The sequence below is a fragment of the Rhinatrema bivittatum genome, chromosome 5, assembly GCF_901001135.1.
Source record: "Rhinatrema bivittatum chromosome 5, aRhiBiv1.1, whole genome shotgun sequence".
Lineage (NCBI taxonomy): Eukaryota > Metazoa > Chordata > Amphibia > Gymnophiona > Rhinatrematidae > Rhinatrema > Rhinatrema bivittatum.
The window spans coordinates 232757033-232777722 of NC_042619.1; the positions used below are offsets into that span (position 1 = coordinate 232757033).

The following is a 20690-nucleotide window of genomic DNA, read 5'->3' on the forward strand; positions in this document are numbered from 1 at the left end:
GCCATGGGCGGCCATGACGGAGCCACGCTCGGCAGACCACATGATGTGTCCTGGGCGGCGAATCCCCGGGCCGGTCTTCCTCGGGAATCCGCTGCTGATCCCCTCTGTTGTCTCTGAAGATCCGTAACTTGTTTAGTCTTTCTTCCCAAGGGAACCACTCTATCCCTTTCATCATTTTTGTTGTCCTTCTCTGTACTTTTTCCAGTTCCAGTTTTTTTGAGATGGGGCAACCGGAACAGTACACAATAACTTGAAGTGGGATCGCACCATGAATCAGGATAGAGGCATGACATTCTCTATTCCCTTCTGACTAATCCCTGGTATTCTGTTTGCTTTTTGACTACTGCCACGCATTGAGCTGAGGATTTCAATGTATTGTCCACCAACTACTCCAAGATTCTTTTCCCAGTTGATGATTCCTACTGTGGAACCCAGCATCGTGAATCTACAATTAGGATAATTTTCCCCTATGTGCATCACAGATTAAATTTCATCTGCCATTTAGATGCTCAGTTCCCCGTTTGGGAAGGTCTTTCTGCAGTTACATTCTATTTGTGTTTTAACAACCTTGAATAATTGTATGTCATTTGCAAATGTGATCATCTCACTTGTTGATCTCTGTTTCAGATCATTTATGTAAATGTTAAACTGCACCAGTCCCAGTACAGATCCTAGGGGCATGCAGTTATTCATCTTTCACAATTGGCCATTTAGTATTATTCTCCGTTTCCTATTTTTTTAACCAGTTACCAACCCACAGTAGGACATTGCCTCCTATCCTGTGACTTTTTAATTTCCTGAGGACTCTAGTGTAATGCATTTCTTATTTAGTTTTCTATCCCAGTGAATCTGAGACACCCTGGCTGACTGTTGTTGAAGAGGTAGGCCCAATTATTTCACAACAATAATCCGTGACCTCCAACCAAAGGACTGAACTACAGGTGAAGTGAGGTGTAAGATGGGGTGGGGGTAGTCCTGTGACCAAAAGAATAATTTTAAAAAAATGAAGAGGAAATGCTTATTGGAGAATGACTCTGGAAAAGTATCAGCTGATTTTAAGGATAAAGAATATTCAGATAACATTAAGAAAGGGCATAATTCTGTCATCCATTGTAAGAGGAATGATTTATTTTCAGTTAAAAATAGGAAGAATTATGAAAACAAAATAATGAGATGGTTATATTTATGACTACAGTCATAAACATTATATGGAATGTGTATGTAAACCCTGGAGTACACTGCAGAAAATCCAATTTTCAGAGATTTACTTGGCAGTCAACCTTCAAAAATGGGTAAGAATATTAGGGGTTTTGTGGCTAAGAGTTTGGGGAAACTAAAAGATGGATACTCTAATACCTGTGGATATACTTGCAGCAAATATGTTTGTGAAGATACATTTTATATTATTAAAATTAGAACAATAAATATCAGAGGTGTTGCTAGGTACTTCAAAGATCCGGGGCACAGGCCCATAGGTCCTTTCTCCCCCACCCACCAGGGTTGCCAACTTTTCCACTGACCAGGACTGGACATTTGAGGATGGGGGTGAGGAAATGGAGGAATCTGACCCTCCCCTCATTTACATAAATTAGCATAAATTTGACACCAGGGCCCCTGAACCTGCCTTCTCTCTCTCTCTCATCCATCCTTACCTTCTGTTCTGTCATCCTCAGGACAGTGGCAATGAACAATCTACCAATGGATCAACAGAACCAATGATTAGTGATGCACTCATGAATCAACTTGAAACATTATAAGAATGATGGCGTGTAATCTGTATAGATATATGCATTTCACTAATTGTGTGTGTACATGAGTATTATGGGTACATTGCATCATTAATGCATATCTTTCCCAGATCTTAAGGTACTCTCACATCTGGCTGAGAGACCGAAGCACAGCACAGTATGCAGCAATTTTATACAGCCTTTGGGTTATAGTATTGTAGACATTTATAAAATAAGAGGCCGATACATCTCCTATTAGGAAAACAAGCCATGCTGTTTTAGATCCCTACACAGAAACTCTACACTAGCAGAATACCTCACCTCGGTCACACATGTAGAGCATAGACAGGCCATACCAATTACAGAATAAAAAGACTATAAATTGCAGATGAACAATGAACTAAAAACTGTAATAAGCCAGACTCTGTATGCAGAGCAACAATGGTAAAACAGAAACATCACCATTCCACATAAAACATTAAACAATAAAATCAAGCAATATAAATCATAATAGTAAAACTATTTTCTTAAAAAGAATATTTCAAAATAGCCAATTAAAAGAATATCCAATAATTAAAAACTCCTATGAAAATTTCCTAAACACCAATACAATATTTCAAAACAGCAGACACATCAAATAACACACAATAATTAAAACAAATAAGGATTACAAAAAATCTCCTGCTGTGCATACCTGGAACCTTCTGCTTTCCAGTCACCCTGAGATTATCATGGATTAGTGGGGGGAGGGGGAGTGAGTACATAAACTTTCTTCTCTCTCTTTCATACACATACTCACACATGCTCACTTATACAGGCTGTCTCTCTCTGTATGGAACATGCAGGTAGAAGCAGTCTCCTTCTGGGAGCCATGCAGCGTTTCTCACAAACACACATGCTGTCTCTCTCTCTCTCTCACACACACACACACACACACACACACATACACACACACACACAAATTGCTTCTCTTATGTTCACACACACATAGTCACTCTCTCATTGAAACATGCAGGATGCAGGCAGCAGCAGCTTCATCTCTTCAGCAGTACAGCCAAGAGCAGCCTTCATTCCGGGATCACTCAGTCCCAGTCCATACAAGCAGCCTTCTTTGACGGTGTAGACCCTGCTGACAGTGGCCTCCCCTTTTCTGTCAGCAAGGAGCAGGGAATCAGTGGAGCAAAGCAGCCTTCACTCCCAAAGCAGCAGAGCAGTAGTGGATGGTTGTTAGGATTGTGGACTGTTGTATTGGGGTGAGGTTGGCGCAACCTACAGGAAAGGCCCTGTAGCTCCTCACCAGTAAGTGGCAGAACAGTCTGTGCAAAGACTGAACTGGAGATTTGCCTGTACCAACCTCTTTCTCCTCAGGTTGAGCCTTTGGGTTCCAGGGGCTGGCAGATCTTAGGAGGCAGTTTCTGGGATGCAGGCTGAAGAGTAGACACAGGATCAGGCTGAGGTCAGAGGCAGGCAGCAGGCAGGGATAATGAAAGTCCAGGCTGTGTTCAGTGGCAGGTCGCAACCAGGGATAACTAGAGTCCAGGCTAAGTTCAACACCAGTAATCCATCCAAGGATAGGAAAGAGGTGATGAGGTAAGGCTGGGCAAACTGAAGAGACGGCTGGGCAGGCTGACGAGATGAAGACAAGGTTGGAAGGCGAGTGTAAGGCTGGAAGGATCAGGACCCCACGCTGAAGCAGCAACTCACATTACCAGAAGGGTAGTTGACCCGTTCCTGAGGCGGCGTCTGGCAGGAAGAGGGGCCCTTATAAGGGCTGAAGCATCTGACATCATCTGAGGGCGCTGTGACCATGTTTCCATCACGGCCCTTTAAAAGGAGGCATCTAGTGTGTGAGCACAGCTAATGAGTCAGGCCCAGTGGCGTCTGTGGCTGGGTGGAGCAGCGGTAGGGTCTGAGCTCGGCAGTATCAGGTGAGTGTGTCAGCTCATGGGTACAACTTGTGAACCAACAAATGTAACAACGGTGCAGGCAGAATAATTCTATAAATGACAAAAAAATGAGTAGGGCCATGGGCAAGTCTTATGTTACTGATCTTTGGAAAGACACAGGCCCTGTGTGCCCAGTGCCAACCATGCCCCTGATGAATATACTGTGTATGAGATAAATTTGCAAGCAATGGAGGGAGTGCATGCAAATCAATGCCATGCATATTCATCCTGAAAACCCGACTAGCTGGGGCTCCCCCAGGACAGGTCTGGGAACCACTGAATTACAACATATATCAACTATACCACTACCTTTGCATCTCCCTGGCAACAACCAGGATGACAAGGCCCACGGCACCCAGAGGAGGACTGTTACTGAGATGGTAGGTCTAAATGTAAGGGAAGCAATTTTAAAATGGGAAAGCCTCAAGTGGCCTCAAATGAAGGCTTATGGCACCATAGCCCTGTTAGAGACTGGTTTCAATTAAGCTGGAATCTCTAAAGGAGGAGAAGGGAGCTTCTGGGCAAATATAAATCATGTTATACTGCCTGTGCTTTCTGGGGTAATATTTAAAATGCTTGCAAAGGTTGTGGGTACTTTTTACCCTCAGACTTTATACTAATTATCAAAGGGAAAAGGACACATGCATACCAGAAAAACTACCTGCACACATTTACATGTGCTAATGTGTGTGGATACTTTTCACTGCAAAACTGTACAACTGTACAACTTTGAAAATTCAACCTAACTCCCTTCCTCCCCTCACAAATCACTTTCCCGTTTACGCATGCTGATTGATCTGTTTTTGCTATAACATCCCAAATCACAGTATTTTAAAAATAAGAGAGGTAATCCTCACTCTGTAATGTTTTATGAGGTCATTTGTGATGCTTTCTCCAAACATGGTCGAAGGTTAAATACATTAGAATTTACCTTAGCAATAAACTGCTAATTAATACAGGGCGAATGCTGCTGCTTGCCCTGTGTACTTTTTAAATACTGCAAGATACAGAGTGTACCACTTTTTTTTCAAGCTGTATTAGTTCTGGTTCTCCCTTTTCTCTCTGAACCTCCCGTGTCAGTGAAATTGCACCTGCAAATCAGATTTAAAGGCTATGCTTTAAACCTTTAATTAAAATTCTGACTATGACATGTGGTACACATTATTTCCCATTAGAACTTTAAGCAATAGGAGATCAAGCTATTACATTTGCCCATTATGACGACAGAATAATTTTTGTGATTTTTATGAACAAATTTAAGCTGGGATGCAATACTTTCGCTGATTTAGAGATTTTAATAAAAAGTAAACGTTTTAGGATAGACAATGGTTGACATGGAAACTGAGCTTGTGAATATACTGATATTTGCCATGGTAGATCTTAAAATTTAGGTGAGGGGGCCAGTTTGGTGGCTCAACAGAAGTCCTGTGTGCTGCCATTCTGAGAATCAAACATTAGCTCCCCGTGTCAGGTCTTCCACCCCCTTAGACCAGTCGGGATGGGGATTGCTGTGCAGGCAGCGTTCACAGCCCCTGGTGAGGAGGGAGTCCAAGTCATCCAGCAATGGTGACACCTAGTGGCCTGATTGAGGTTGCAGGGCTCCAAAAGACGTCCTGGTGCATGGCTTCAGTCTGAGGACTATCACTACAATGACTGGACTAAGTGAACTGGCAGGGGATATTAAAGAAGAAAAAAAATCAACAGGTAGATGAGAGTGAAGGCTGAGGATGCTGGATAGCCTTCCTGTTTCCAATCAAGTTGGAAGCTCAAATAGGAAGAGGAGGAAACTGCTAGGCCCAGTCAAAAACGTAGATGAGGATTCAACTTATCCTACAGTGAGCATGAATCCTGCTTGAAAAATTAAGTAATGCAAAACAAAGGCTGGCCAGCTGACTCAATGGCAACTTCACTGGCAGCCAAGAGACTTGAACTGAATTCCCGAGCCCAGTTTCTGCTCATCATTGTACAGGATGCACAAGTACTGGGTTTCAGAAGGAGCCATAGTCTATGGCCCCTGGCCAAGAACATTGCTGCAGTGGAAGAAGGATTTAAAAATGGAGGAAAACTTGCCTGTGAATGAAGGCTTATGGCACCATAGCCTAGTAAAGACTGATTCCAGTTTAGCAGGAAGCCTAAAGGAGCAGGAGGCTACAGCTGGGAATATATATATAATGTGCTGGTGGACCCTTGGACCAAGGGGTTGTTGATGCTACTCGTAAGGAGGAGCCCCACAGGTCCCCACAATTGGGAGGCGGAGCAAGTGAAAGCAAAGGCCCTGCTGGAGCTTCACCAATACCAGCCCACACTCCCATTAGGTTGAACCCTTGGGTGCCAGAGCCAGCTGGTCTTAGATGGGGTTTCTGCAGACGTGGAAGTCCAGGTAGTCGGAACATTGCAAGGAGCACACCGAAGGGTCAGCATAGGATCAGCCAGGGATCCGGAGAAGCAAGCGAAGCAGGTACAAAAGCCAAGGTCAGGGGCAAGCAGAGAAGCTCAAGGTCAGAGTCCAGGCAATGGTTGAGGCAGGCGACGAGAAATGCAAGGTCAATGTCCAGTGTCAAGCCAAAATCAATCTGAAGGAAAGGAAGGGGAAAGTGAGGACTACAGAAGATAAGAACTAACCGAAGAGCCAAAGAATTCAGGAACTCAGGCAAAATGGTATTCCAACAGGAGTTGACCTATTGCCAAGGCAAGGATTGAAGGCAGGGGCTGGCTTTAAGTAATCCTGAGGTGATGAGGTCATCAGCAGGCATCGGGACCCATTTCCTGCCACTGGCCCTTTAAGAAGGGTAGAATCAGGCATGCACACACTTAGAAGTGCAGCACACTGGTGCCGGAGCGATTGCGGCAGGAGCTGCACAAGCAGAGGAAGGGCTCTGTTTGGAGCTCTGGTGTGGCAGCCAGACTTCCCCAACATCGGGGAACGCTGAGGTGAGTGCACCAGCTCATGGGAAGCCATGAGCCACCAAATGCAACAGTACCCCCCCCCCCCCCTCCTCTAAACCCCCCTTCCTGAGGGCTTAGATTTTTTGGGATGAGAAGCATGGAATTTTTTGAGGAGGTTTTTGTCCAAAATATTGGAGGCAGGTTCCTGGGTATTTTCTTCCAGCCTGTATCCTTCCCAAGAAAGGAGGTACTCCCATCTCTTGCCACACTGCCTTACATACAAATTTAAATTGTAATTGAAGAATTTGCTAACAAAAAAGCTCGTAAAGCCTTCTTAAATAAATAAAAATTATTTGGGAAATGTAGAAAACGATTTCTCTTATTAGGTATCACATCAGAACCTTACATAGGGGCCTACTTTTCTTAGCTAGCACGGACCTATTTCCTGCTCTCTCCGGCCCTGCTTCAGATGCCTGGTAAACAGAAGCAGAGCATCTGATGGCAGATAAATCCCATAAGGCCCGTCCAGTCTCACATTTTTTCTTTCCTCTTCCCTTATTTATCGCTTGCTTTACCTTGACTTCCTCAAAACTAAGGATCCTCTGGGCTTATCTCGAAGCCTTCTTGAATTCTGACATTGATTTTGCATCCACCACACCACATTTCCATAGACCCAGCCAATTTCCCCCTCTTTCCTTCAGTATTAACAGCATCCCAGGTGCATTTGCTAATGTAGTAATATCCTACTAAACGCTCTCTCCCTCTCCCCCCCCCCCCCCCCATCCCCAGTATTTATAAAAAAAAAAAGCAATTGTTAATCCGCTAATCCAAATAACTTGTTCTGTTGCTCCATGGGTTGTTAATCACAGTTCTTCAGTAGCCATTGGACCCAATTATCATCCAAAATCTTAAGCATGCCTACAACTACCTTCACAATACCCAGGAAAGAGCAAGGGGAGAGGTTTCAAAAGGTTAATCCTGGCCAAAAATTATTTCGAGTTCATCAAATAAAATATCCCAGCAATTTTTGTACTGGAATAAAACGTCGTTTCCTGCCTAGAACTGAAGCTGAGAAAATGCATCAGCCCCATCAGTGGTGCAGCGCCCTTGGAAGGACTTTTCCGTTTAGCAAAAAATATGTTCTTATAATCTATCGTCACTGTATTTTTTGCCACTCTTCAGGGCACTTAGTGCTTTGTAAGCAATGTCTGACTCTATATTACTATTACTCTTAATTAAAGATTTTTAATTAGGGCTGTTCAACAGAGCATCAGCTGTTTACCTCCTTTTGAGCTGGCATATTTCCTAATCAAGATATTTGTGTCCTGCACAATCTATTCTTCTCCTACAAATATGCACAAGAGTAGGAACACATGGTTTGGCAGGCAGATGCAAATCACTGTTCAATTACAGATAATTATACAAGCAAAGATCTGTTTATTGACATATCACATTGCTGGAAGAGCAATCTTATGCAGTAAGTGGAAGGTAATATATGAAATGGTATTTTTTAAATTATGTATTTAAATAGCTCAAAAGAAGGAAGCAAGCAAAAGCTGACTGACAAAGTAGTGATGTCCTGTAAGAGGTCAGGCTTCTACACACCTGAGTAAACTGGATGGGCCAATTGGTCTTTTGTGCCACATTATACTATGCTTCCTTTCAGTTGCAGGAGCATTGGTGTTTATTTTTTACTTTGATTTAAAAAAAAAACAAAAAACAAAAAAAAAACCCAGGAAAGATCTAGGCATCATAGTGGATAATACATTGAAATTGTCAGCCCAGTGTGCTGTGGTAATCAAAAAGGCAAACAGAATGTTAGGAATTATTAGGAAGGGAATGGAAAATAAAAAGGAAAATGTCAAAATGCTTCTGTATCGCTCCATGCTGAGACCGCACCTTGAATACTGTGTACAGTTCTGGTCACCGCATCTTTAAAAAGGATATAGCTGCTCTGGAGAAAGTGCAGAGAAGGGCGACCAAAATGATAAGGGGCATGGAATGGCTGCCCTACGAGGAAAGGCTAAAGAGGTTAGGGCTGTTTAGTTTGGAGAAGAGACAACTGAGGGGGGATATGATAGATGTCTCCAAATCATGAAAGGACTTTAACAAGTTAATGTAAATCAGTTATTTACTCTCTCAGATAATAGAAGGACCAGGAGGCACTCCATAAAGTTAGTAAGTAGCTCATTTAAAACAAATTGAAGAAAATTCTTTTTCACTCAGTGCATAGTTAAGCTCTGGAATTCATTGCCAGAGGATGTGGTTTGGATAAGTTCCTAGAGGAGAAATCCATAAACTGCTATGATGGTAAATAATATAAGCAATAGTAGCTTGTGATCTATCTTTGAAATGTTTGTATGCTAATGCCAGAAGTCTAAGAAGTACGATGGGAGAATTAGAATGTATAGCAGTGAATGATGACATAGACTTAATTGGCATCTCAGAGACATAGTGGAAAGAGGATAACCAATGGGACAGTGCTATTCCGGGGTACAAATTATATTGCAATGACAGAAAGGAGCACCCAGGAGGCGATGTGGCGCTTTGTGTCCAGGATGGCATAGAGTCCAACAGGATAAACATCCTGCATGAGACTAAATGCACAATCAAATCTTTATGGGTAGAAATCCCTTGTGTGTTAGGGAAGACTATAGTGATAGGAGTATACTACCATCCACCTGGTCAAGATGGTGAGACGGACAATGAAATGCTAAGAGAAATTAGGGAAGCTAACCAAATTGGTAGTGCGGTAATAATGGGAGATTTCAATTACCCCAATATTGACTGGGTAAATGTATCATCGGGACATGCTAGAGAGATAACGTTCCTGGATGGAATAAATGACAGCTTTGTGGAGCAATTGGTCCAGGAACCGATGAGAGAGGGAGCCATTTTAGATCTAATTCTCAGCGGAGCACAGGATTTGGTGAGAGAGGTAACGGTGGTGGGGCCGCTTGGCAATAGTGATCATAATATGATCACATTTGAATTAATGACTGGAAGGGGGACAGTAAGCAAATCCATGGCTCTCGAGCTAAACTTTCAAAAGGGAAACTTTGATAAAATGAGAAAAATAGTTAGAAAAAAACTGAAAGGAACAGCTACAAGTGTAAAAATTGTGAAAGAGGCGTGGTCATTGTTAAAAAATACCATCCTAGAAGCACAGTCTAGATGTATTCCACACATTAAGAAAGGTGGAAAGAAGGCAAAATGATCACCGGCATGGTTAAAAGGGGAGGTGAAAGAAGTTATTTTAGCCAAAAGATCTTCATTCAAAAATTGGAAGAAGGATCCAACAGAAGTAAATAGGATAATGCATAAGAGTTGGCAAGTTAAATGTAAGACATTGATAAAACAGGCTAAGAGAGAATTTGAAAAGAAGTTGGCTGTAAAGGCAAAAACTCACAGTAAAAACCTTTTTAAATATATCAGAAGCACAAAGCCTGTCAGGGAGTCACTTGGACCGTTAGATGATCGAGGGGTTAAAGGGGCAATTAGAGAAGATAAGGCCATCGTGGAAAGATTAAATGATTTTTTTTGCTTCAGTGTTTACTGAAGAGGATGTTGGGGAGATACCCATATCAGAGAAGGTTTTCATGGGTGATGATTCAGATGGACTGAACCAAATCACGGTGAACCTAGAAAATGTGGTAGGCCTGATTGACAAACTGAAGAGCAGTAAATCACCTGGACTGGATGGTATACACCCCAGGGTTCTGAAGGAACTCAAAAATGAAATTTCAGACCTGTTAGTAAAAATTTGTAACCTATCATTAAAATCATCCATTGTACCTGAAGACTGGAGGATAGCAAATGTAACCCCAATATTTACAAAGGGCTCCAGGGGTGATCAGGGAAACTACAGACCAGTTAGTCTGACTTCAGTGCCAGGAAAAATAGTGGAAAGTGTTCTAAATATCAAAATCACAAAACATATAGAAAGACATGGTTTAATGGAACAAAGTCAGCATGGCTTTACCCAAGACAGGTCTTGCCTCACAAATCTGCTTCACTTTTTTGAAGGAGTTAATAAACATTTAGATAAAGGTGAACCGGTAGATGGAGTGTATTTGGATTTTCAGAAGGCATTTGACAAAGTTCCTCATGAGAGGCTTCTATGAAAAGTAAAAAGTCATGGGATAGGTAGCGATGTCCTTTCGTGGATTACAAACTGGCTAAAAGACAGGAAACAGAGAGTAGGATTAAATGGACAATTTCCTCAGTGGAAGGAAGTGGGCAGCGTACTGCCTCAGGGATCTTTATTGGGACCTGTACTTTTCAATATATTTATAAATGATCTGGAAAGAAATATGACGAGTGAGGTAATCAAATTTCAGATGATACAAAATTGTTCAGAGTAGTTAAATCACAAGCAGATTGTGATAAATTTAAGGAAGACTTTGAGACTGGAAAATTGGGCATCCAAATGGCAGATGAAATTTAATGTGGATAAGTGCAAGGTGATGCATATAGGGAAAATTATCCCTTGCTATAGTTACACAATGTTAGGTTCCATATTAGGAGCTACCACCCAAGAAAGAGATCTAGGCGTCAAAGTGGATAACACATTGAAATCATCAGTTCAGTGTGCTGCGGCAGTCAAAAAAGCAAACAGAATGTTGGGAATTATTAGAAAAGGAATGATGAATAAAACGGAAAATGTCATAATGCCTCTGTATCGCTCCATGGTGAGACCGCACCTTGAATACTGTGTACAATTCTGGTCGCCGTATCTCAAAAAAGATATAGTTGCAATGGAGAAGGTACAGAGAAGGGTGACCAAAATGATAAAGGAAATGGAACAGATCCCCTATGAGGAAAGACTAAAGAGGTTAGGACTTTTCAGCTTGGAGAAGAGATGGCTGAGGGGGGATTTGATAGAGGTGTTTAAAATTATGAGAGGTCTAGAATGGGTTAATGTGAATCAGTTATTTACTCTTTTGGATAATAGAAAGCAAGGGGGCACTCCTTGAAATTAGTATGTGGCACATTTAAAACCAATCGGAGAAAATTCTTTTCACTCAACGCACAATTAAACTCTGAAATTTGTTGCCAGAGGATGTGGTTAGTGCAGTTATTGTAGCTATGTTTAAAAAAGGATTGGATAAGTTCTTGGAGAAGTCCATTACCTGCTATTAATTAAGTTGACTGTGGGGTAGATTTTCAAAGGGTTACGCGCGTAACCCCTGAAAACCAACCCCCCCCCCCCCCCCCCTGCGTGTGCCAAGCCTATCTTGCATAGGCTGCCAGGGCACGCAAAGGACTTACTCGCATCCTGGGGCTTTCCTGGGGGGCGTGTCGCGGCCGGCGTGTCATCAGAGGGCATGCCATAGCCGATGGATAGACTTAGTTTTTGGGTACTTGCCAGGTTCTTGTGGCCTGGATTGGCCACTGTTGGAAACAGGATGCTGGGCTTGATGGACCCTGGTCTGACCCAGTATGGCATTTTCTTACGTTCTTATGTATCAAATATTGATTTCTTCAGATTCCACCTCTGATGGAGACCTCTACTTGCAGTGTTTGACAGAAAAAAAAAAAGAATAAAACAGATCCATCAGGGTTCAATCTTCTTCTGATTTTTGTTTTGCAACTGAATCTACTCTGCGATGCACTAAATTCTTGAGGGGGAATTTTAAAAGCCCAACACACACATTAATTAGTAGAGATGTTATTCGGCCGAATCTTTCGGTACGGTCTTCGTTATCGGCCCGCCACGAGAAATTTCGTTTTCCCGCGGTTCGGGCTGATTTTATTTCGTCTCAAACCCCCCCCCCCCCCTAAAATGATGTCCTAAACCCGCCCCAACCCTTCAGATTTAAAAAACAAAAAAAAACAAACCCACCCCAGCCCTTCAAATTTAATTAATTGCGACCCCCCCCAAGACTTGCCTGACCCCCCCCCCCCCCACGACTTATCGAAAGTTCCTGGTGGTCCAGCTGGGTCCCGGGAGCTATCTCCCCCTCTTGGGCTGTCGGCTGCCACTAATCAAAATAGTGCCGATGGCCCTTTGCCCTTACCATGTGACAGGGCTATCGGTGCCATTGGCCGGCCTCTGTCACATGGTAGGAGCAATGGACAGCCGCCATCATCTTAAAAAATGGCGCGGGCCATCCATTGCTCCTACCATGTGACAGGGGCCGACCAATGGCACCGATAGCCCCTGTTACATGGTAAGGGCAAAGGGCCATCGGCGCCATTTTAATTAGTGGCAGCCAACGGCCCAAGAGGGGGAGATCGCTCCCGGGACCCCGCTGGACGACCAGGAACTTTCGATAAGTCTTGGGGGGGGAGTCGGGCAAGTCTTGAGGGGGGGTTGCAATTAATTAAATTTGAAGGGTTGGGTTTGGAGGTTTGGTTTTTTTTTAATATGCCTTTCTCCCCTCCCCAAAAACGATAATAACACCACACGAAATTTTGTGAGTTTTCTTATCGTTTCGTCGTCCCCCCCCCCCCCCCCCCGAAACCGACAAAATAGGAAATATCTCTATTTCTTATTTCGTCGCAAAATGAATGCACATCCCTATTAATTAGGGGATTGCACAAATATGTTGGGCTCTCATGGGCCGAGCGGTTTTTAAAAGCCACCCGTATACACACGTATTTCCCGCAGCATGCACATCTCGAATGTTTTCAAAAAGGGACAGGGCGTGGGCAAGGCATGGTAGTTTCAGGGTGTGAACCTGAGATGTATGCATAAATACGTGATCCTGTGTGCGCTGAGGCCCCCCGAAAAAATAGAGCTGCAGGGTTTTAAGAGATGGGGCTAACCGGGTGGCATGAAAGCTATTAAACTAGGAGGGTTTGGAGGACCTCTCTCTTAACTGGGTGAACTGGGGTCAAACCGATAAAACTGGAAATAACCTCAGCTCGCGCCCCCATTTTATGCGGTACAAGAGGCATTTGCTCACACTTGCGTGCACCCACTTAAAATTTGGCGCACATGTGAGCACAGCCAGGCTATTTTATGACATGGGCACATGTGCGTGCTTATATATGTTATAAAATGGCTGCGACACCTGGGCGCAGCCATGGATGGACTCACATCCATCCATGTGCACCCGCGGGCCCGTTTGAAAGTTACCATCCCAGAACTGATACAGTATTCTTATAGGCTCATTCTTCAGATTATTGCATACATTTGCATATACAACTCCAATATTGAAAGCCATTTAGCCAGCTGAAAGTGCCAGTCAGATTGTGATCTTGACAGAAGAGAGAGTTTTTGATAGACATTAGGAAGGTAGGAGGGTTAGGGCTGGAATAGGGGAGAGAGGTGGGAGGGGAGGGAGGAAGGGATGTAGAGAGGAGGGGTTACTGCTTACAATTTATGCTGGATCACGGGGGGCGGCGGGAGGAATGCGGCCCCAGACCTCTGCCACTGTTATTTTCAAAATGCTGTCAGAGGGGTTTGTTCTTCAGCTGCCAGGCCCACACAAGATGTTTTTTTTTGGGGGGGGGGGGTTTGGGGGGGGGAGAGAATGAATCAAACCAGCGATATTCAAAAGATAACCAGTTAAGTTTAAAGTTATCCAGCTAAAGGTAGCCGGATAACTTTAATGAGGGATATCAGTGGGATATTTATCCCACTGAATATCTAGGACAACTAATCCAGCTAAATTTAGCTGGATAAGTTATCCATTCTTTATTTTTTTTCCCCAAATATTGGCATCATTGTTCCTGGAAAACAACAGGGGATCCATATTCCGCAGCTGAGCAGCTAGTTAAGGGGGTCATTCATCAAAATGCATTAGGGTGTCGAGAGTACAATGTACAAATCTCATCTTTGTGACCTTTCATCACTCCAAATCACATAAAATCTTCACTGATGTCTACTGTGTTATTCGTACCTCTGACTGTGCATGTAAAACTGCCCCCCAAAACCTAGCACGCCACCAAAACCTCACCCCGAGTTATGAATCCCCCCCTCTTATAGTGGTATAAATAGTTAACTTAGATGTAAGCCTCTAGCCAGCAGCCCAAATCGCCCAGTGCAAAATTTATAGCAAAATGATGAATCTCTGCCTAAGTTAGTTGGATACACGTATCCGGCAGTGCCGGATATCTTAGTTAGCCAACTAAGGGGTATCCGGCTAACTTTAGACCAGCCCTGCAGTGTATCTGGCTAACTCTGCTACTCCCGGGAATGCATATTGCCTGCCTCCGAAATGCCCCCAACTTAACTATCTTTATTGTAGCCGGTTAAGCTTTATAAAAATAGCAGCTTAGCCATTTAGACGAATAGCTTTTCATTTATCCATCTAAACAGCTTTTGAATATCTACCCCAAATTCTTTGCAGGCTGTGATACCTTTTATTGGACCAATATGAAAATTGTCCAAAGATTACATTGTGAATGACTTTTCAGACTCAGAAAAGACTTGTGTGATCTCCAAAATTCATGTACAGCAGTTCCGTATACATCATCTGCAAAGCACCCATGCACAGTCTTGCTAGGCTATACCTTGATCATATCAGCAGTAAAATTGTTCTTTCTTAAAATTAAAATTTCCTTTTTAATATCTTCAAATGCTGTCTTCTTGTCTGGACCATAGTTTCCAAATATTGCCTAATTGGTGCAACACAATATATTGGCATGGCAAGTAGTTATGACCAGTGATTATATCCCCCCCTTAACGTCCCTGCTCCTACGAGCCCAAGACAGTGTAGTAAATTCCAGGACTGGTGTCACTGTTTTAGCCGAGGTGCCAAAGGTGTCAGTTACCAGGGACTTCTTTCTTAGAGTCAAACTAAAGATTCTTCAAAGAAAGATGGCTCGCTGATGACAACTGTGATAGCCTGAGCTCCTCTGAGATAAGCAAAGACTTGGAAACAAGTTGTGTGTTTGCGATGGTAGCAGCGAGATGGTGATAGCTCTTCCAGCACCATATTTCACACGCATTCTGGGGATCTAAGAGTTTGTTTGCGATTATTTACATTTCTATCACTTTGTCACCCCTTGACATAAATCTTTATCTTGAAAAATTATCTTTTGGGGGGGGATTCTTTTGGCTTTGGTTTTTTTTCTTTATTGTTCAGGGGGGGTTGGGAAGAGAGGTGATTTTGGTTTGTTTCTAAGACTTCAGCAATTCACCATTGGTCAATGATTTAACACATTTTTATCATCAGATCCCTATAAATTATCAAGACCTACTGAGAAGAATTGCAAATCTAAATCATTTTGTGATGCTTTGGGATATTAGCATTTAAGAGATTAGGTTTAACTGTTTTTAGCTGTTTACAAAATATGTAAGGCTTTGATTGCAAAGTATGGTTTTGTGATATGTGAAATGCAGTCACTTGGAAAATTAATTATTCTTCTTATGGAAACCATATGGTTCCATATATACACACACACACACTCCTACTAGAGTGGGGGTGGAGGAGGGAGGTATGATAGATATCTGAGAGGTATAAATTATGTGTGTCTGTGGAAGGAAATTTTAGAATAAGGAGACTTGAAATGAAGCTGGAAAGATATGGACTCAGGAATAGCATAAGAAAATATTTCTTCACAGAAATGGCAGTGGATACATGGAGTAGTCTCCAATGTAGGACGCAGGGGCAAAATTCAGGATTGGAATTCAAATCAGTAAAACGTACTGTAAGTACGGATGATTAGGTGGGAAATGAGGGAAAACCAGAGATTCTGTGGCATGCAGTTTTGCAGCAGGAAGGGAAAATGGGCAGACTGGATAGGCCTTGTGCTCAGTATCCACCATCATATTTTAAGTTTCTGTGAAACATCTTGCAATCAGCAAATAGCAGTATTGAAAGTGTGGTAGGACTGAAAAGAGCCCAATGCTCCTCCTTTGCCCGAGGAGGTTGCTGTAGTATTTTACCTAGCTATGGAAAGGAATGTGGGAGAAAACTAGGAAAATACTGCCATGCAAAGGATTTCACCCTGATGAGAAGTAGATGGTAATAAGTAAAGAGCCAAATAGAAAAAAAATAAGAACGGAGGTCCTCATAAGATGGCTCCCCATCCGTAAGAACCAGATTGGGAAAGAAAAGCGAGATCTAGCAGAGGACAAATATTTGCACAGCAGCATTTGGTTTTGCATTACAAACGTGTTTGTCTTCTTGCAGGAATGACGTGCCAAGCTCGAAGCTCCTACGTTGCCTCGGAGATCCTGTGGGGCTATCGCTTTACACCAGTGCTCACACTAGAGGACGGCTTCTATGAGGTGGACTACAACAGTTTTCATGACACGTATGAGACCAATACGCCCCCGTACAGTGCCAAAGAACTGGCGGAGATGACCAGCCGAGCAGAGATGCCCTTGAGTTGGTCTGTGTCCAGCAAACTGAACCAGGAAGCCGAGGTAAAGACTGAAGAAGGGGAGAAGACCGGAGAGGACCAAACAGAAAGAAATGGAGACGTGGCAAACCTAGAGAATGAATCCAAAGTTTAGGACCATGGCAGAACAATATCTTATACAATTTTTTTCTTTTCTTTTCTTTTTTTTTTTTTTTACAGAAATAAAGAAGCATTTAAGGTGTAAAATGTCCACCTGCCCAATGTCAAAGTCAAAGCTTCATTTAAAAAAAAAAAATGAGCAAAGGCATGGGTTAATCTGCAGGGTCCTCTCTTAGCAGTGGAGCCCCAAGTCGGTTCTCACTTCCAGCTATTGCTGTGGGCTACGTGCACATAATCTATATTCAGGGTTTTCATTGAAAGCAAAAAGATACAAGGGGTAAGAAATTAAAGAAAAGACTGAAAATTCTTGCTCAATGATTCAAAGCAATCGAGCGCTCCATTTTCTAACCCTTTCTGGGAGCAGGGTTTCTAAGCAGAAGAGGCTGCCCAGAGAGTGTGGGCACCACAGCTTTAAAGCCAAGGTAAGCAGAAAGGCTGCGCTTCAGCGGGACAATGTACATAATAATGCCTTACGTAGGTACCTTCAATTTCAGTAATAAACCCAGCATGTACAAAAGGAACTGTAGTAAAAAAATAATAATAATAATGTACAGGGATATGTAATTAATGTAGGATTAGATACAGACTTCTAGAATGAATGAGATGCAAAAAAAAAACATACAAGAAACATAAGCAAATATTCAGTAGGCATTTCTTCCCAGTATACGTCGGGTCCCTTTTTTTTTTTGTGCTGTTTTTGTTTTTTCCACCCCTTTTGGACGCATGCTCTTTTCCTTCCGTATATCAGACTGACAGCTCAGCTCTGTTAGGAGCTCCTACGCCTTTCTTTCCATTCTTCCTCGAGCTATGTCTAAAAGCCATACAGCGGTGGGGGGGGGAAGCAGAACAGCAGCACTCGCTCACACAACTGCTATACTGTGAAACTGTTTACAAAAATGAAGCTCTCTTTTGCAAGGTGGTAAAGTATCTGTCCCTAGCTGGGCTTTAAGCTGAAGCAGTCAGTCGGGAATTCTCTTGGTGGTTGATTCTCGAGAGAACCCAAAGATCTCTCAGCCTGCTGTCTGTATGTAAAATACCCAGGGGAAAAAAAATTGTCTTGCTCTTACCGTCATTAGTTTCAAAAGGATGGCTTAAAACCATGCCAATTGCTATCCAAGCCATTAAGAGGCTGATGCACTAAGGTGCGTTACCGCATGTTATTGGCTGAGGCTCCTGCCATTTCTAATGGGGACCTAATTCACTAATAGCGAGCATTATTGCATGGCAGCAAGGTAGCACACTTTAGTGAATCCGCCTATAAAAGTATTAAAGTAATGCTGAGCTTTGCGGAGAGCAGCTGCTCTTGGATGCTCCATTTTTAGCCAACACTGTTGAACTTCATGATCAATCATTTTGACCAAAACTGATCTGCTCACATTAACGATAACCGATTGGCTCTGTAGGCCAGGTAGAATCCCATGATAATCCCTCGCTACAGAAAATCCTTTTGTAGACACACCTCAGCTATAATATGCTGAAGTTTTGTCCTCAAACTCATTCTTGCACACAATAAATTAAAGCAGTCAAATGGTCTTAAGACAAACTGTCTTTATAATAAACTTGTTTTCAAGGTTATTTCTTATAAAGAGGAAGAACTGTACTGTATTTCTATCCCAAAGCAATTTCTTAAAAATAATTCTGTCTAGTGTAAAAATACAACCAATCCAATACATGTTCAAATAATTCCCTCTGCCAGAAGAAAAGGAAACACAGCCTTAATTTTTTTTTTTTAATTTTAAATTCATCTCGTCTGGAAGAGAAGATTATACTGAAAAAGAAATAGAAAACAATGTTTTGTTGCTATTTTGTTCAGTTTTATATGAAACATTTGAATAAAATAATGCTAACTCAGGAGAAGCTTAATGGGCAGGTGGAAATTTTGCACTGTGATAGATCTTTCACGTTCATTTCACATCTACAAGTCGTTTCTTGCAAAACCCAATTGCCCATAACCACCGTCTGTCGAGGAGCCGCTGCCACCCATCCACAGCCTCTGCTCAGTACCAAAAGCTGCTAATCATTGGGACCCTCCAAATGCACAACAGACTTGGCCACTAAAGTTCTCAGCTCTGGGTTTTTTTCTCTTAAGCTTTTGGCTGTTTAATGCCAATTTTCCTCTGTCTATTATGTCATTCCCAATCATAAATTCTCTGCAGGTTGTGATAACCTTTATCAGGCCAACATAAGAATTATATCTAGTTAGTTTGTTCATAAGCTTTCAAGACACACAGGTCCTTTATTGATAGGATGTGCACATTACATCTGAAAGAGAGATCTATGTGGCCTCAAAATGTCATCTTTGAATTAGTCTTCCAGTGGACAAATAAAAAGCATCACAACCTCCAAAGAATCAGCTGCTAGAAAAATTCTGCATCTCCAGTCATGTAAACTGTAGTTTAACATGCAGGCTTCCTCCTTCCCCCAACACACACGACACAAAACACAAATTGTTTATTATTTCTAATAGTAATATAATTGAATCTGAGATAGTAGCTCCATCCATAAATCTTTTATACTCGCTCTCTTCCCCTCTCCACAAGCATGCAGCACACGGTAAGCATAGTCAAACTACTGTTTGATTATTCCTATGTAATCAAGTACTTCCATGGATATGGTGCATCCTGTCTATAAGGCTGTTTATAGGGATTCAAGGGAATTTCTAGTTGAAGAGAAAGATGTATATCTTAAAGGGTCTGCCCAAAATATCAGATAAGTACAGCCTCCTTATAAATATAGAGCCTCCTAGTGAAAGACAGATTTGCAACAGGAAGCCACGTTTTGCTAAGACGCAGCATTGCTGTAGTCAAGAGATCGGGATGCTTGAGAGCTTTGAAGCAAATGATCCCAGGTGGAAGGTGCATTTTGCTTTTCGCTCTGTGGATTGTTGGGTTATGTCCAACTCCATCGCTGTATTCAGATTGTTGTTTGTTGCGTTTACTTCAGCAGCAGCCCTAATGCCCTTTCTTGCAAAGCAAAGGGGACCATCACTCCAGCTGGGCACTTGCACGTGTAGCCCTATGAATAGAGGGCCTTGGTAATGTGCTTACGGTCCTTAAAGCTTAAAGCCTCTCTGTCTCCTCTGCCCCCTAGCTTCCCCTTTATAATCTTTGGTAACAATGTCAGAGGAAATGTAAAGTTTACAGACTCGCACTTTTGTAAAGTTAGCTTACGAAGTAGAAGCCTCCAAGGGTTTTATAGCGAGAAAGCCTCTCGAAAAGACTTTGTACTAAAATGTCCCTATCAAACTTCTCTATTTTTCTACAATTCTTGATTACGCAGTTAAATGGTGTATTTTGTGTCATGATTTAAACTAAAAACTGTTAAAAATAAGAAATGAATGCTGTTAAATCGACAATGGGTTTTCAGAGCTGAATATGTTTAAAACTTTTTCATTCTATTACAGGCAGTTTTTACATCAAGTTCTGTCCTTGCATTTAACCGCTTTGTATTAAAAAAAAAAAAAAAAAAGCCAAGCCATCCATTAAATTTAGTGAATCGTATCCAGGAAGGGAAAGGATGCTACATACGTATGCAAGCATACTATGTGCAGAGCAGCCATTGCTACGCTCTTAACCTCATAGGTGTGGCTGCATCGGACTTCCAAGGCGGCTGGGGTAACCTGTATGGAGCGGCACAGTTACAACCCTAACGGGCAACATTGGATTATCATGAGGCTTCCAAGAAGACTGAGGCAACCTGCACGGAAAAGCTG

At 42.4% G+C, this 20690-nt stretch overlaps 1 protein-coding gene across 1 annotated transcript in view; it reads left to right on the forward strand.

Annotated features, from left to right (window-relative positions):
* KCNJ6 (potassium voltage-gated channel subfamily J member 6) overlaps window positions 1-20446 on the forward strand; it is a 95103-nt gene extending 74657 nt beyond the window's left edge. The window contains exon 3 of the mRNA XM_029603450.1: window positions 16648-20446. Within this exon, the coding sequence (XP_029459310.1) occupies window positions 16648-16973 (326 nt within the window). The 3' untranslated portion in view covers window positions 16974-20446. The remainder of the gene's footprint in view (window positions 1-16647) is intronic.
* The last annotated feature ends 244 nt before the right edge of the window (window positions 20447-20690 follow it).